This window comes from Cebidichthys violaceus, unplaced genomic scaffold (assembly GCF_023349555.1).
Source record: "Cebidichthys violaceus isolate CVI_PGR_0920_01 unplaced genomic scaffold, fCebVio1.0.p SCAF_62, whole genome shotgun sequence".
In the NCBI taxonomy this organism is placed as follows: Eukaryota; Metazoa; Chordata; class Actinopteri; order Perciformes; family Stichaeidae; genus Cebidichthys; species Cebidichthys violaceus.
In genome coordinates, this window is record NW_027176839.1 from 125,925 (window position 1) to 142,869 (window position 16,945).

General features: G+C 39.9%; 1 protein-coding gene across 1 annotated transcript in view; it reads left to right on the forward strand.

Moving 5' to 3' along the window:
• Positions 1-215: 215 nt before the first annotated feature.
• Positions 216-16,945, forward strand: part of LOC137890157 (protein crumbs homolog 1-like) — a 33,301-nt gene continuing 16,571 nt past the window's right edge. The window contains exons 1-6 of the mRNA XM_068734283.1: positions 216-307; positions 6,019-6,714; positions 9,287-9,482; positions 12,011-12,150; positions 14,253-14,438; positions 14,542-14,655. Coding sequence (XP_068590384.1) covers positions 238-307; positions 6,019-6,714; positions 9,287-9,482; positions 12,011-12,150; positions 14,253-14,438; positions 14,542-14,655 — 1,402 coding nt within the window. The 5' untranslated portion in view covers positions 216-237. The remainder of the gene's footprint in view (positions 308-6,018; positions 6,715-9,286; positions 9,483-12,010; positions 12,151-14,252; positions 14,439-14,541; positions 14,656-16,945) is intronic.

Genomic DNA, 16,945 nt, shown 5'->3' on the forward strand with positions numbered 1-16,945 from the left:
GGCGATTACTCTGCTTTACTCAAGCCCAGCTTGGTCTCCAGAGAGACTCACACACACTCCAAAACACACATTCACACACACTGAGACCCAGAGTCGCTGTGGTCAGGCATGTAGGCGCTGGAGCTCTCTCTCAGCAGCTAACTTGGAGCAGCCTGGATGGAGCGCTGCAGTGTGCTGGATGGAGAACCTGTGGACTGACAGCAGACACTGACTGAAACCTCAGCATCCTGTTTTACCATGGAGTTTGGAAGAGTTTGGTCCAGTTATCAGAGGACGGTGCTGATCTTCATGATGATGTTCAAACTGGGTAAGGCTTCAACATGTGCGCATCACCTTAATATACATGTGTGCCAAATATCTGAGTAGGAACTGTAAGGCACTTTTTAGGGGAAAAACAAACAATTTACAATTACATCCACAATTTGGGCTGTATGCCTTGCTTGTGTGAAGTGCACAGTATGTGTGCTAGTTTGTATGAGTGCACATGCGTGGCTTGATATGTGTGTTTCCAGCCACTACAGGACCATCCTGGAAAAGTACATGATGGGTTGCTAACCCTTTATTTTATGGTTCTGTACTTCATTCATTTCCAACAAGGTTCCTGGAACAAACCATGTTACTCTTAATGTAGGGAACATGTAAACAATGTTCACTTGGCACACATCCAATTACTAGGCTCTAATTAATTGCTAGCATTACCTGGTGGGTATTTTAGATGGACAGGTCAGCTGAACATACAAAAATGTGAAATCTGTCAATCATATAGTTGTACATATACAGAAAAACAGGAGCAATAAATGAAGTACTTATGATGAATGAACAATGCCTTACTTTACCTGTAATTAGTAGCAAATAACAAAGTTCTTGGAAATGATGGACCCATAAGATGAGGCGTCACTGTCTTTCCAATATATTAAGTAACAGCATCAAAGGTTACTGTTAATTGCAAAGCAAAGAAATCCATTTTTAACACTAGCTTAAGCATCTTCATTTGTTGTACACTATATTATAATGATAGCACCATGTGGTGTAGTCAGTGAAACATTTAATTATGTCGTGATTCCTGTTTTTATGTGAATTTTCGAGACATACCACGAATCACAACTCCCTGATTCATAATTTGAGAGGATGTAAGTAGCTTCCTTATGACTCCCTCATTTGTGTGATGAATCTGCTGGTGATGAATCTGAGTGTGTGTGTGGCTGTGGGAGGGGACGGGGGGGTCGTTGGTCGACCCCACAACCTTATGAAACCCTGTTGACCCATTTTTCCCGCGACCTTCATTTGTGTGAAGTGTCTGAAGCTCGTTTTAACGGTGGTGGACCAGCAGCTGGGATTGGCTGAGGGTGGCATTGTTGAAGATCACCATGGTAACGAGCCGAGCGTCCGGCTGCACTGCTACACAGCTTTTTTTGTCTTTGCTTTGAATGGAAGGAGTGATGGGTATTAAGGAGACCTGGCACTCTGAGCTCTTCAGGATTTAAAGCAAAAGACAGCAGCCAGAAACACTAACGGGAAGCAGAGTACATGTGATGATGAAGAGGAGGTTAACAGGGACGTAAGATGCAGGGTTTGCCCAGCATGACTACAGACTTACCTTTAAAGAAAAGTACATAAAAGCACATATATGGCATTTACATCAATTTACTGAGAGTGAGCAGCTGAAAAAGTTGAGCAGGATAGAGATTTAAATGAAATAGGGCCCAAAAATGCAGGACTGTTTGCCTTAATGAAAACTGAACAACAGCAGTTTAAAAAAACAGTGTAAAAAGCATCCTCTTTGGAACACTTGAGGGCTGCCATCTCCAGACACACAGAGGAGACAACTGCATTCTTGGCTTTTAATTTTAAAATGTGACAAAGTCGAGGAGGATTTGATCCAATGAGAGTTAGGAACTGTTGACCTAAGAAAATACAAATGTGTCAGTGGGAGGAGCCAGCTGATAACTAACTTCTTAGAAATTACTATTTTTTCTTAATACCAGAGTAAACACACAGTGATGAGCTTAATGACTAGTCCAATGACTAAAAAAAAAAAAAAAAAAACACAAACTAGACAAAAACATACGTTAGAAATTAAGCAGTCTTTGCAGCAGCTCACACAGGAGACAAAAGTATGTGCGTCTCTGACTCAGTGTGTAACTGTGACTGATTCAGGATTTGTGCATTTTCTTTGTATAAAGCAAAGCAGCCACCTGCTGTGAAGCCTTTGGAGCACAAAGATGAACTGAGGCAGAGCTGCTGGTCTCTTGTGGTGTTTCAATAAAATTCCTCTGAGTCCAACTTGTGCGTTAGGCAGGGGCTTCCCGTTCTCTGTGATACATAGCGTTGCTGCTTCCTCTACCCTGCAGCGAGACTCTGTTGATTTTGGGTTGCTGTTTTTGTGACTCGGGGAGACCTGTTCTTTCTTGCTTTTGGCACCTGTCAAGAATGAAAAAGTCTTATCTCATTTAAGAATATATTTATCTTATTAGAATCGGCTTTTTTAAGACATGCAGAATTTCTTAAAAAGTATAAATTGTCTTAGTAACATATGTTCATTCAGCATAACATTTTCTTATTTCTTAGTTCTCTGCGAGAATACACACAGATTCTCGCAAAAACAAAAAACTGTAAGCTTATGTGTAAGTTTAGATTGAAGTTTTCACAAAATACAAAAAAAGAGATGTTTAGGTTTTGAAATATTTGAAAGATAAGTTTGGAGTTATTCTATAATTTTCTTATTGTCATCAATAGTTTGTTAATGGTGCCTTGTAAATACTCTTTGACATCCCTACCTTGTCTGTGTCTCTCAGCCCAAAGCCCATTGGTTTCCACTGAAGACATAAATAATTAAAAATGGATCACGGGTATTATAAACACTCAGTAATATCCTAAAACCGCTGGTCACTGTAGTTTTCATCTAACGGATGAAATAAGGAAGGAAGCCTGAGCCAGATTCTGATTGATTAACATGCAGTGTAGACATCATCACATTTAGCCAAAACTGCACTTCTTCAGTCCTGAGGAGAAGCATGGTAACAGGGCATCTGACGGCACAAAATAATCAGGCTATACCTATACCTAGCTATACCTACAAATAATAGTGTGCCGTAATTTGTAAGCATCCTATGATATATTTTCATATGTTATGCGCGTAATCATGAATGAGGAAGTATAAAGACTGCAAAAAACCACCTAGGGCAGGAAGGAGGGAGGTGGATAAGTCCAACAAACATCTAAACCAGGAGTCAGCCGTCTGCTTTTCTGTTCGTTTTAAGATTCATTTTAGAGTTACATTTTTCAAAACCTGCAGATACATTTGATATAACAAGGAAGCAAGTTGAAGCAATGTTAAAGCACACCCACTCTGAGGAGACTCTGTGAGGTCTCTGGAGAGCAGGTGATCCTGACATCCTTCTACCCGCTAACAGTCAGAGGCTCTGCTCAGCGTTATTGTTGAACTGAGATGCTGGTACCACTCAGTGCCAGGAATCAACCCTGTCTGGCCATAACCATGATCTATGAAGTGCTCAGTAACAGGGGGGAGGGGCTAGGAGGAGCTGGTATCAGCTCCCTGGAATGTGTGAATGGTTGATTGGGTTTGGATGGAGGGGTGAAGAGTGAGGAAACCCTCACTGTCTCTGTCAGCCTTCTGTGAGATTGCAGGCAGCCAGGTTAAAGGGCATGGTTCTGACTGAGTTCAGCTTTACATGCCGGTGCAGGGAAGGATCTTCGCTCTCTTTGACAAGGGAGGCGAAAGAGAACCACAGTGAGAAAGAGTAAGTGAGAGGTAAAAGAGGGAGGTGATGCAAGACAGAGGAAATTACACTTCTGAAAAAGACATCCCAGCTGAGGTTGAGATAAGAAGTAAGAAACATGCACAAAAAGACCACCTTTACCATCACACCTGGGTCAATTAAATCTGAAAAATGTCAGATTGAGGGATTTACTGCATTAACACCCTTTACAGAAAATCTCTTCCCATTGCTGTCAAAACTTTCATGGTTCATAGAAGAAAAAAAAACCAGTATGCAATGTTATTGTCAATGTATGTTCACACTTCCATATACATTCTTGTTGAATTGTATCACTGTTCCTTGTGCAGAAGTGTCACATGCTCTACAGTTGCGTTTAATAAAATGAGAGGCAAGATGGCGGTGCGCACAGATGCAGTTGCTTTGTGCGCCTCACCAGAGCTTTGTGTTGTTTTCTAAAAGCTGTGGCGCTGAACTCAGACATCTCAGTCTGATAAGACTGATGTGCTGCCACACTGCACCTGTACTTTTGCTGCAACTGCTGATGTTTGCACACTGGTTAGTTGTATATATATTTGTACTTGGACAGATTGAAACTTTTTTATCGCTAATATTTATTTATTATATATGTTTTTTTCATCTAATTTGTGCCATATTTATTTCTTATAACTATGTGTGAGGTATTTTAATAAAATACATCACCCTTTCAGGTTGAGGAGACTGCAATTTTGTTATGCTTGCACAATGACAATAAAGTTCTTGGATTGAATTGTGTATAAAAAGCAACGCCTACAATTGTGGGCAGCAGGGAAAATTGCAGGTAATCTGTAATACTGAAAGATACAAAAACAGTATGCAAATTTGTTTTGGGTGATATGGAGTCTCGAGTGTGCACTGGATTAATCTGACTTTCAATGCTTCGAGAAAACAGCTGGCCAATATTGGCTTGTCAGTTGGTTGGTCCACCACTCTTGCATAAACCTGCAACATTATGATTATGATCATGTGAGCGTGGATATGTTAGCATAAAGCTCAAAGCACCACTGTGCCTAAGTAAGGATTGATTCCTTTTCCCTGCACCTCATTCTGACAGCTTTGGTTAACAGAACAGAAGAAGCACAGCTGTTCTCTGGATCTATCAGTTATGGAAAGCAAAACAATGGTAGGAGGAGAGGTGAGAGACTGATGTGAGAAGGGAGACCTGGTGTTGGAGCAGATGAACGTGATCACAGATGCATGTGAGAGGAACTGGAGGTGTTGAAGTGGATGCAGTGGGAAATGAGAGATGTAGGTGTTGCAGGGATGATACACATTTATACTGGGATGTTTTTGTTGATGACTTGCTAGCAGAGGTACATTGATGATGATTTTATCCACCACAACGCTAGATGCCACCAAATCCTACTCACTGGCCCTAAAGTAAACAGGTTGTACCATTCCAGAAAGTATGTTATTTTCCACTCTCTCTCTCAACCATTTTTTGCACTTACATTCTTTGCATCGGGTTAGTAATATTACTATTGTTCTATACATCACAGTCTGAAGTACAAACTGTGTACAAACAGTAATGAGAGAAACATTCATTGACAACATTGACAGCTGCATGTAATACATTTTCTTTTAACACCATCTGCTGTGAACTTAAAGGTTGCTAAAGGTCAGAGTTGTAGTAGACCACTGATTATAATTCAGGGGGTAATGCAGCTAAAGGTCACAAAGGAAAGGCAGTGTACTGTGTTAGCCAACAGGTATTCAGTTCACTTACAGCATATTGAAGTTCTCATTCACAGTTGTGTACCTTCATGGCAGGCTTTTTAAGTACGTCCCATTACATCTTCATGGGGACATATTGAATCAACAGAATGTAAAGGGGTAATCTGTGAGTTTATCTGTGTTTTTGGAGATTAGCGCTCAAACTACTTTGGTGTTTTAGTGGTACTTTAGTAGCATGAGTCCTTAATTGAGGTCACTTGTCAATTTAGAGGTTTACCTTGGTGTTTTTCCTTTGAATTAAGTTTCTTTTTATGGCACTCTTGTGTGTACCATTGTTGCTAACATCATCACTCGCAGGTTTGTGTGGCAGAGGGGAGTCAATGTGCTATTTGCATAGCCGAATAGGGCTTTAAAACATTAATTAAATTTAGGATAGACAAAGGTAAATATGCAATGTTTACATTTTTGGTAGTACGGTACTACCTCTCTCCATTCCTGTTTGGGAATCCAGCTTGTGAGAAAGTGTTGCGTATTGGATCTTTAATTGCAATTTTGTTTTCCATTCCAGGCTTACTGTGCACAGCTGCAGCAGACACGTGTTTGTCATCTCCCTGCAACAATAATGCCACATGTCTTGACTACCTGGGTGACTATGTGTGCCTCTGCCCCAAAGGACCGGTGTGGTACATGGGCAAAAACTGTGATGAGCTGTATGACGCCTGTATCATGGCACCTTGCACCAACTGTACCAGCAAGCCTGGGACTGACGAGTTCACCTGCCACTGTCCGGACGGCTTCACAGGGCTTAACTGCACTCAGGATGTAGATGAATGTCAGAGCAACCCCTGCAAAGGAATCCAGTCCAATTGTGTCAACAGAGTAAATGGCTATTCCTGTCACTGCCCCCTGGGACTGGGAGGGGAGTACTGCCAGAATAACGTCACCACTTGTTCTGAGATATCATGCCAGAATGCTGGCACCTGTATGGACATCCCTGACATTGGGCACGAGTGCCAGTGTGCTGCTGGGTACCAAGGGAGGAACTGTGAGGAAAACATAGATGAATGCCAGCCTGAGCCCTGTCAGAATGGAGCCATCTGTAAAGATGGGGTTAACGCCTACCAGTGTTTCTGTGTGCCTGGATTTCAAGGCTACCACTGCGACTTGGACATCAACGAGTGTGCCTCTCAACCCTGTCAAAACAATGGCAGATGTCTGGATGAGGTGGATCACTACAGGTGCGACTGCACTCCAGGCTTCAAAGGTGAGCCACTGTTTAGTAAGTCAGGGTTAAAATTGGCTGGGATTTTGAAATGAGGAATTCATGATATTGGATCAGAGATTCTTGTTAATGATCTGACATGTAATATAAATATATTTGACTATTAAACATCTATGCAGCTCTGCTCAATAGACTCTCATCAATAGTTTCAGATGTTCTTCATGTTCAGGCTGCTTTAGTGGATCTGGAACTCATTCTAGTTAAGCTTTATGTAATAGTGATACTTGTTACACAGAGAGGTTGGAAGGAGATATACGATTCTAAAACGTTAAGTTTCTACCTAAACACTGGTAGGAGCATGTTTGGTTATAAGTATATAAACTAAATTATTGACATTAATAAAATGATTAACATCAATAAGATTATTAACAAATATTAATAATAACGGGGCACCACTCAGAGAACAGGAACCAATAACCAAACTATATATTAAGTCTCATAATTAGTATTCACTCAAAATGTTAATAGTCAAAGTACTATTTCACATTCAGAGTGAAAAGTGAAGGTTTGAATTTGAGCACAGTCCAGGATATCCAGCTATTATCATAATACACATGCACAAAGTAAGCGCAGAAAGCTGCTCTTTAAAGTATAACAGAGTTTATTAAATTCTAATAACATTGATCAAGTCAAATAATATATAAAACTAAAAACAACTACTACTATACAATTACAAGCCTACTATCTAAAATCCAAAAAAGAGAGAGAGAGAGAGAGAGAGAGAGAGAGAGAGAGAGAGAGCGAGAGCGAGAGCAAGTGAGAGAGAGAGAGTGTGTGTGTGTGTGTGTGTGTGTGTGTGTGTGTGTGTATGGGGAGAAGAAACAAAACTAAAATGGGTGCAGTCTCGTTCGTGACCATGCCACACAAGACTACAAAATCGTGTTTTGGAAGGAAAACTATCAAAATGGCGGATATCGTTTACATTACAAAAATGGCAGAAGATAGATAGGACTACCAAAATGGCGGATGTAGTCTCGTACTTGATCGCTCTAATCAAAACTAAAAAAATGGCGGCGTTGCCACGATAGAGGCCACGTTTACACACCATGTGTGTCTGAGATGAGTAGTAAAACCTATATGTGTGTGTGAGAGTGTGTGTGGGTTAGTTAAACAAAAAGGCAAAGAAAGGAAGAGAAAAAAGTAGCAAGGCAGATCCTCACTGCCGCAGTAAAATACAGGAAGATCTAGCCTGATCTAACACAACACTATTACAGCAGCATGGAATACAACAGTAGTTTCTTCACAGCACTAACGGAACTCGGCGGTCTGTAACAATAACACCTTATAACAATACAGTAACTTAGAACAAAACAAAACAATGCAACAAACACACTATGACCTATCTCTGTCTAGACACAAGCGTCTTACTCTGAGATGACTTTGTAGCGGTCGATGTGGTTAAAGTTGTCCATTTCTCTTTCTTCAGGATCCAAAACAGTCTATTGTTCGTCCAGCAAATGTAGAACTATTCCTAGGTTTTCTTAAAAGTGGGATGGCTCCGAGCTGGAGGTAACGCAGATTTTTATAGTCTCATTGGGGCCCTCGTCCAATGAGACCTTAATGTTGAGCTTGGACCAAAAATCACACGTAGGTGAGATGAAACGTCTCATGGGGTTTGGTGTGATTTTAAACCAAATGAGGCTGTTGATTACCATGCAGGCCCATGTAGGCCCAACTCCCAAATCCCTTTGTTCTAAACACATGGTGAAGTTCCAACACACTTGTGGAGGTATCATTAGCAGAGTAGGTGGCACATCATTAACTAGTGTTAGCACTTCTATACTATGCTAGCTACTGACGGTATACTGAATGTGATTGTAATAGTGAATAAAGATGGTGGTTCACTTTTACACTTTAGCTTCTATCTTTATCTTTAAACCTGTTTTCATCCTGATGATAGCCTTCAAACACATACCGTAGACCCTTCTGTCTGCTTCTGCCTGAAATCACTTTTTAAAAAGAAATTTAATAATATTTATTCATGGTGTGCCGTTAGTGACAGTGTGGGCACCATGGTAGCGTAGCACTGACAGCTTGACAGTGTAGCAGCGGTGTAGCAGCTAGGGCAAATTATGAGACACTAGTACTTTACATTTAAATGCTAGGCTGGATTACCAATAGGGTAAGAAGGGCAACAGAATCAAGGGAAGGCCGATTCAATGAGTGGAAATCAATTTGCGGTAATTTTGTTGATTTAGATCTAAAACCATATTTGGTGCTTATTATTTCATTAATGTGTGTCTAATCTAATTACACATACTAACTGAGACACAACAAAACCTGGGGTAAGATGCTCAAGAGACTGCGTGAAGGATTGTCTTTTCAATCCCATTATCTGTAAGAATTAGATCCATATTGATCCATATTGTAACTATATAAACAAAAGTTGCATGTTTTTTTTGTAGCATTAGTCTGTGTTGCTGTTGTTCGTCTGCAGCGGAGCTCCTGGCAGCTCCAGTGTTATTGTGTTGTATCTGCACGTGTGCTAAAATAATTAGGTATGTTGCCAATCTCAGTCCTTGGCCTGCTGCCATCCCCGCTCTGTGCCCTGCAGGGATTAATTGCGAGGTGGAGATTGATGAGTGCGAGGTGCATCCCTGCCAGAACGGCGCCACCTGCCGAGACCACGTCGCTACATACACGTGTGAGTGCATGGCCGGCTTCCAGGGCCAGGACTGCGAGGTCAACATTGATGAATGTGCTAACATTCCCTGTTTGAATCAGGGCAACTGCATTGACGGGGTGAACAGGTAGGATCACACACATACATGTTTACACTTTCTGCACATATCCAAACATACAATTTCAGTATAGTTAGACTCATTTGGGTTTTTGAAACGCAATATAATTGACAACCATGAGGTTGACAACTGATACGTACACATAGACTGTAGTACATGTAAGTGGAATCCCAATTTAGTTATAAATGAGGTCTGACAAACAGAGAAATGATGTTTGAGTTTTTCAATCAGATGTAGACCTATAATGTTGAGGTTGACAGATTTGTCAGCTGTGTGCTGTTAATTATCTGACATTTTATTTTAGGAGGATGAATGGTAAATGGTAAATGGACTTGTACTTGTATAGTGCTTTTCTAGTCTTTTGAACCACTCAAAGCACTTTAACACTACATCATCATTCACCCATTCCCACCCATTCATACACTGATGACAGGGGTTACCGTGTTAGGTGCCACCTGCTTATCAGGACTAACTAACATTCACACACATTCACACATCCTAGGCAGAACTACGGGAGCAATTTTGGGGTTAAGTGTCTTTGACACGAGACTAGGGAAGCCGGGGATCGAACCGCCAATCCTCTGATTCACGTCTGTACTTTTTTCAGAGTTTTGTATCGAGTGCTGTTTTGTGTTTCATCTATGTGAGGTAACAACATTTTTGGCAATAACAGAAACTTTACAGGTTTGTAATAAAGGCTAGTTCTTGGTTTAGCTCCCGACTCTTCAGAAAAGGGTGTTGGAGGAAGGAATCGTGACTTTATACCCTACTTCAGTTTGAAGGCTGCTCTTTGTTAGTTTTAGTAGTCTAAGAGGTCGGGTGAACAGTTAAGGATGCAGTTTCTCTATAAAAATAGTTTACAACATCTTTTATGCATAGCTGTAAAACGTAGATGGCATTGTTATTAGCTTGTTTTCTGAGATGTGTGACATATTTATTGTCTTTTTTATTGGTCTTATTTGTAGGTGAACTTATGGTGGCCTTTTAATAATCATTAATCTATCAATTGTATTACATTTTTTTTATTTAGTGTTCCTCTGGAATATGTGTCTGGTGTAGGTACTGGTGTTAGTAATGGTTTTAGTACTGGCTTTGGTACTGGTTTTGTTACTGGTAGTCAGAATCAGAATCAGATACAAGGAATTTTACTTGGTGAATGGTGCATAACAATGAACGATGAACACATTGCAATAATCAAGACATAATTTAAAAACAGAAACATAAAATATGGTAGACATACAAACAGATAACAGTACTTTAAAACAAGTATATTGTAAAAGTGGCAAGTTTATTTAAATATAGAAACATAGAAAGGATGTGCGAGGGAGTGTAACGGTAGGAAATTGTACTGGTTTTAGTACCAGTGTTTATACCAGTGTCAGTGCTGGTTTTGGCACTGGAGTTGGTACTGGTGTTAGTACTGGTTTTAGTACTGTTGTTAGTACTGGTGTGAGTACAACATGTCTTTCATATATTGTCTGCTTGTCAAGTTCTCACCTGAGCTCAAAATGCAAACGTGGTTAACAACTTGTCTTAAGAGCAGATGTCTGGTAAATCATGTCACTCTACAACAACACAGAAACAGTGATCATACGCAGAAACTAAACATGAATCAAATAGCAGATGCAGCTTGTGCTACAGTGTTTCCAATGATGATTTAGTTCAAAGTCAAGGCCCTCTCTGTATGTTTTCAGAACGAAGCTTCCATTAATCTTTATCTTTGTGTTTGAGTTTTTTTTTTCCTGACATGCATGAATGATGTATTTGATGAGACTTTGGTGGAATCTGATCAACTAATGAATTATATCAAGGTTAAAATCATACGTTAAGTTATACTGGAGGTACTGTATATTATTGTCTGATCCATGTTGGTTTATATTAGTGCTAATTTCTACATGACTACACTTGGCCCGCAGTGTGTTGTGACAGCCTGAGGCTGCATGGCAGACATTAAAATTGACCAGGGATAAGAATTAATCCACTTACTGTCAGCCATTGTGATGAGTCATTAGACGGATAGAGGTGCTGAGAATACCTGGTAGTAACACTGATTAGACGAGGACAGATAGAAGATGCTATATGTTACACTTAGGAACAAGAGTACGAATGTAAAATGGTCCACAAAACAGAAGATCATAGTGCAGGTTTGGACAGAAGAATGAAGTGGTCAGACGCCACCCAGCTGATCATCAGCATACAATTTCTGTGGAGCTTTTCAGATTTCTTTTCATGAGTGCCTCAACATTTAAAATGTAAAAAATCTCTTTCAATAAATTGGTGTCCAAAGATTCTATTATCTTTGAAAATTCAAAGAGAAACAACTTGCACATTCTTGCTGTGATACAGAAAAGGAAGAATTCATAAGAAATAACACACCCTTGCTCATTTCAACACACTCAGGGGGTTTCTTACTACTTAGTCCTGTATTAGTCATTTGTGGCCACAGTGGCTACTGTTCAGAAAAAAATTAAATATCCTTGCAATCCATTTTTATTCACTCTATATATCCATTTTGCTTTTATTTGTCCTTCCTCCAGATATGAGTGTGACTGTGAGGGCACCGGCTTTGTGGGCGACCACTGTGAAGAAGATATTCCTGAATGTGCTTCCGACCCCTGCCAGCATGGAGCTACTTGTTTGGAGGAGATCAACCAGTACAAGTGCCTCTGCTGGCCAGGTACACATCACTCTGTGCACCACCTCTACACCTGTTATAACCCACTGCTCAGTATACGCTATCACACTGTTATATAGCCATTACATTCAACAAAACACTCGGGCTAGATAATCTACCCACGTTTATGGGGCGGCTGTGGTTGAGAGGTGAAGCGGGTTGTCTTCCAATCGGAAGATGAGTGTATGAATGTGTGTGAATGTGTGAATAACTAACATGTAGTTCAATGCGTTTTCAGTGGTCTAAAGACTAGAGAGGCGCTACACAAACGCAAGTCAGTTTACCATTTGTGTTGTGAATTGTGCTCTAACATTTCCATTCAGTAGATTTGTGCTTTTTTGCCAGCATGCGGTACGAGTCTGCTCCTCCCCGTCTCTTTTAACTGGGTCCCTAAGGATCCTTGAAATGTCTTAAATAAGAGTATCAAACATATTTCCTGTCCCTCTATTTTCTCGAGTTCTATAGTTGCTCATTTAAATGTTACATTATACACTTTGTCTCTTCCAGAGCAGATGCACTGGGACACATTTTGATTGGAAGTTGGGAATACCGACTTGGATATATCGACTCCTGACTTGCAATGGATTGCGGCAACTAAACTGTCCATACAGGCTATAAGCAATTTGGTCGAGCCCTTGTGCGACCTACAACATCCACAATCCTTGTTAATGTTACCAACTATTGAAAGGTAGCCAAAGCAACTTCACAAGTGACATCACAACCTTAACTGACCCTAAGCAGCTTTAACATCAGCTATTATTTTTAAAGCTGATATTATTTAATTTCATGTGTCTTAATCTATAAGTCTTAAAAACGTTCATGAAGGCTGTTGTATAGTTTGACTGTGGACACTGGCATGAAGTGGTTCTTGTAAAGCATATTTTGTTGAAAAGATAAATGTCTATTTTTAAAAGAAATTGCAAAAGAGCTTAAACATAGCCAAATATAGAGAAATTGTTGAGTTGGAAAAAAAAGGCATTCCAAAGTTCAACTGATGCTTATATAAGGCATCCGCACTCTGAGTTAGTCAAATAAAGTGGGCAACCCCCCATGTAACAATTAAAAAACGACTTTGTGTTTCTAGCTGCAGAGGGAGGGATACATCCTGGTATTGACATGCAAGTTTGGTAAAGAAATAGTGTATGTCATTTACAGAGCTCTATTGGCAGTACTTTTTCTTTTCTCTATTATCACCTGAAAATAAGAACGATTGTATTTTCATTACCATCAAGTGAGCTGTTTGTATCTACATGGCCCAGAACGGAATAGTAACGTTTTCATGACGGCCACCATCGCTCTCCTACTTAACACAAGGGAGAATTTTCAGTTGGTTGCACCTCCAACCTCACCGCTAGAAGCCACCAAATCCTACACACTGGTGCTTTAACAGAACCGACTCGTTCAGAAAGAAATGTACGTTTTCAGCTTGCTTTATTCAGACAAATCTGACAGCTGGAGTCTTGATGCAGCCCGTGTTTATGCGACTGAATGAATGGCCAGCGAACAGTACAGACATTAGCTCTAGCTAGCTAACAGTGTGTGGACTGTGTTGGTGTGTAAGTTAGGATGGAATCAATTCATGGCCTGTATGGATGAAATAAATAATTACAGTTACCATGAACTCTTTTAAAGGGAGACACCCAGGCAGGATTCATGTTTTTCCATGAACTGATCAATTATGAGATTTGTTTCTATTTTGCTTCATGTTTTCTTTCAGAACAAGAAAACATCCAAAATACACATTTTGGTTTATTTTACTACTTTGTCTATTTGTTTCTGGAGACTTCAGAAACTTTGTTATACCAAAAAAAAAATGTTTTTACCCTATTCACCTGCAGTGTCTTCAAAATGTATGGGATTTTACAAAGCATATATTTAAAGGCCGTTTTCTCTAAATTAGTTTTTCTCAGACTCTGAGCCAGAAACCTCTACTTCAGTAGCTCTTACATACACCAAACTTTACAGTTTCCATTCCTCTCTATATTCTGAAGGTTTTTTTCTGAGGGATTTGTCATATATCATTCATAGCCTGTTTATACAACGTGTCATTACTAAAAACATTGTATTGACTCATCCTTTAAACATTTTTGTTCATGTGCATCTAGGTTACGAGGGAGAGAACTGTCAGCTGGATATGGATGAGTGTGGGCAGCAACCCTGTGAGAATGGTGGCGAGTGTTTCCAGCGCTCAGATATCCTGAACTACAGAACGCTGCCTGAATTCAGCAAAGTCAATTTCAGCTATGAAGAGGCTGCTGGGTTCATCTGCCGCTGTCTGCCAGGATTCACTGGTAAGCTAGTTATAAACCCTGTTGTTTCCGATGTATATTTTGCCTTATTAACTCAATGAAGTGATTAGGACATATGAATCTCATTAATGTGTTCCGTTGGCAGGAGACAGCTGCTCAGTCAATGTGGACGAGTGTGAGTCTGCTCCGTGTCAGCATGGAGGAACCTGTCAGGATCTGGTCAGCTCTTATCAATGTGTGTGTCCAGATGGCTTCACAGGTAAGAGAAACCTCTTATCTGCTCGTCTACTCTAATCTCCTGAACAAAAGTTAGCTGCTCTTCCTCCAGAGAACTCCCCACGGAGTAGTGTCCTGTCCCTGTCCCTGTTCATCCTCACTGCCTCACTGTGAGCGTGTTCAGCTGTGATACTGACAAGTTTGGACTTTATTCACTTTAGCAGGTGGTTATTACAATGAACCACGGGTTCAGATTAGTATCATAATGACTGAATGCACACAGAAGGATTCACAAATGTATTTCAAAATTTCTAAATATGAAATCATACTTTTGTGGGGCCGCGCTCATGGAAAAGAGAAGGAAGGCTAATTGGCTACATACCTGTTGAAAAAAATGCATTTGTGAATCGAGCGACGTCAAAACCCAAACACAACTAGAGTGCTGCAGGGATGATGCATTTCTGTAAGTCAACATCAAATAAAGCATACTGAAAATGGTCAGTAAGAATACTAAAAACAGTTTCCTTTTGAGTGTGCTATTGTCTCCTAATGTCATGCACAAAGGAAGTGAAGTAGCCTCTCATAGCTGGGAAATTGAATTGATTTGCAAGTGGTGGATAGACAGAGATCTCTGACATTAAAAAAGAAGTGTGAAGCTGGATGGTAAAATCAGTAGTGAGCAGCAGCCCACGCTTTTGTCGAGCCTTTGCCTTTTTAAGAAACACTTATCTCTGGTAAAAGGTTATTGAAATGTTTCTAAAGGTGTTTGTTATTAGATCATTAGACCTGAAGCGATTAGTCAATCAAAGTTTCATCAACAATAATCTTTTGAATTATTTCCTACGGTATTATTTCTTACAAAAATTTTATAGATTAAAGCATTAGTGAATCAGATAGATCAATAATGAAAATAAACATGCTACATTCAAATACCAGTGCTTTTCCCTCCTAACACAGACATCTTATTTTATTTTGTTGTTTTTTTAGGTTCTGTTCATTGCACATCACATTGTTATGTGTTATCTGAGTAGATTAGATTAGATTAAACACTGGGGAATTCTGTCACAAACCGACTCTCTTTTACAGTAATAACAAGTGATAAATTGATAGTAATCGTTGTTTTTGTGTAAAAAGAACTTCTCTGTGGAGAACAAGACTAAATGTCCTCAGAAGACAGTGTCAGCCGACAAGTCTCAGTAAAAGGGTTAATCTTCCTCCTGCTGATCATTCCTCATAGCCAGCCAAGGTACTAATTTGTCATTAGAGGAGATTTGTCCCTCATCACTCAAAACAGGAAGAACAGTACCAAAAACTGACCTTGAAATGCACAATCTGGATTTAGAAGTGAGGAATTCAGCCAGACGCTCTCATCAACAAACTGAGAGGCTAATTTAATCTGCTAATGGTATCATGCGAGGTGGAGGCCACAACTGAGCAGAGGATAGAAAGGGCATATGGTATGGAGGAGCAGAAAACAACAAAGCCAATAAAAGGTGCCATATGTCAGGCGTCCACCTTGGGTATTAGACGGGGGTCTCCTATGATATTTGTCAGGGGGAGGGGAGATTACAGAAAAGCTGCTTAGGAGCCTAATTAAAGCCTGATGGAAAAAAAGACGATGAAAAACCTGTGAGCAAAACAACGGCCTTTTTCCAAATTATCTGCATTTCATTTTTCTGGAATGCTCTCTGTAAACATCACTCTTGTGCAATAGCAAGCAAAGAGGAAAACTCCATGTGACTCAAAAACTTCCTATTGACTTTGTATGGCACATTTTGCAAGAGGTTGACTTTCCTTGTGCATGAGGGGGTCGTCACTGTAACTGACTGCTAAGCTGGTAGAGATGAACTCTCCTTATTGTACTTGGGCCATGCTTATAGTTTTTGAAGGCCGTTTGGACATTTGGATTAAAATGTCTGAGTTTGGGTTATTAGTTTTGCCATGTATTATGAGTAACGAGTTTCACTGTGTGGCTTCCTCAAGTTGGCTACAGGTGTATGTTTTAAGCTTGATTTAGCCAATTACCGATCATGTGAACATAAAGGAGGAAAACATGTAAGAATAGTTTGACTAAAGCACATTTTTGAGTGTAGCCTACATTTTTTGTGTCTGAAAGTGAACATACAATTCAAACATAACATTTAACAAAAATGTAATTTATTATTATTTATTTTTTTCCATTGGAACTAATCCTCTTTATTAGTCACTAATACCAGAGCATACTGTAACACAACAGTGTTGAATCTATTTAAATTGTCGTAGAATCAGTTCAGGTGCAAGTCTGCCCATTGAAAATAAATTCAATGTGATAAGATCAGACACAATGGTGGATG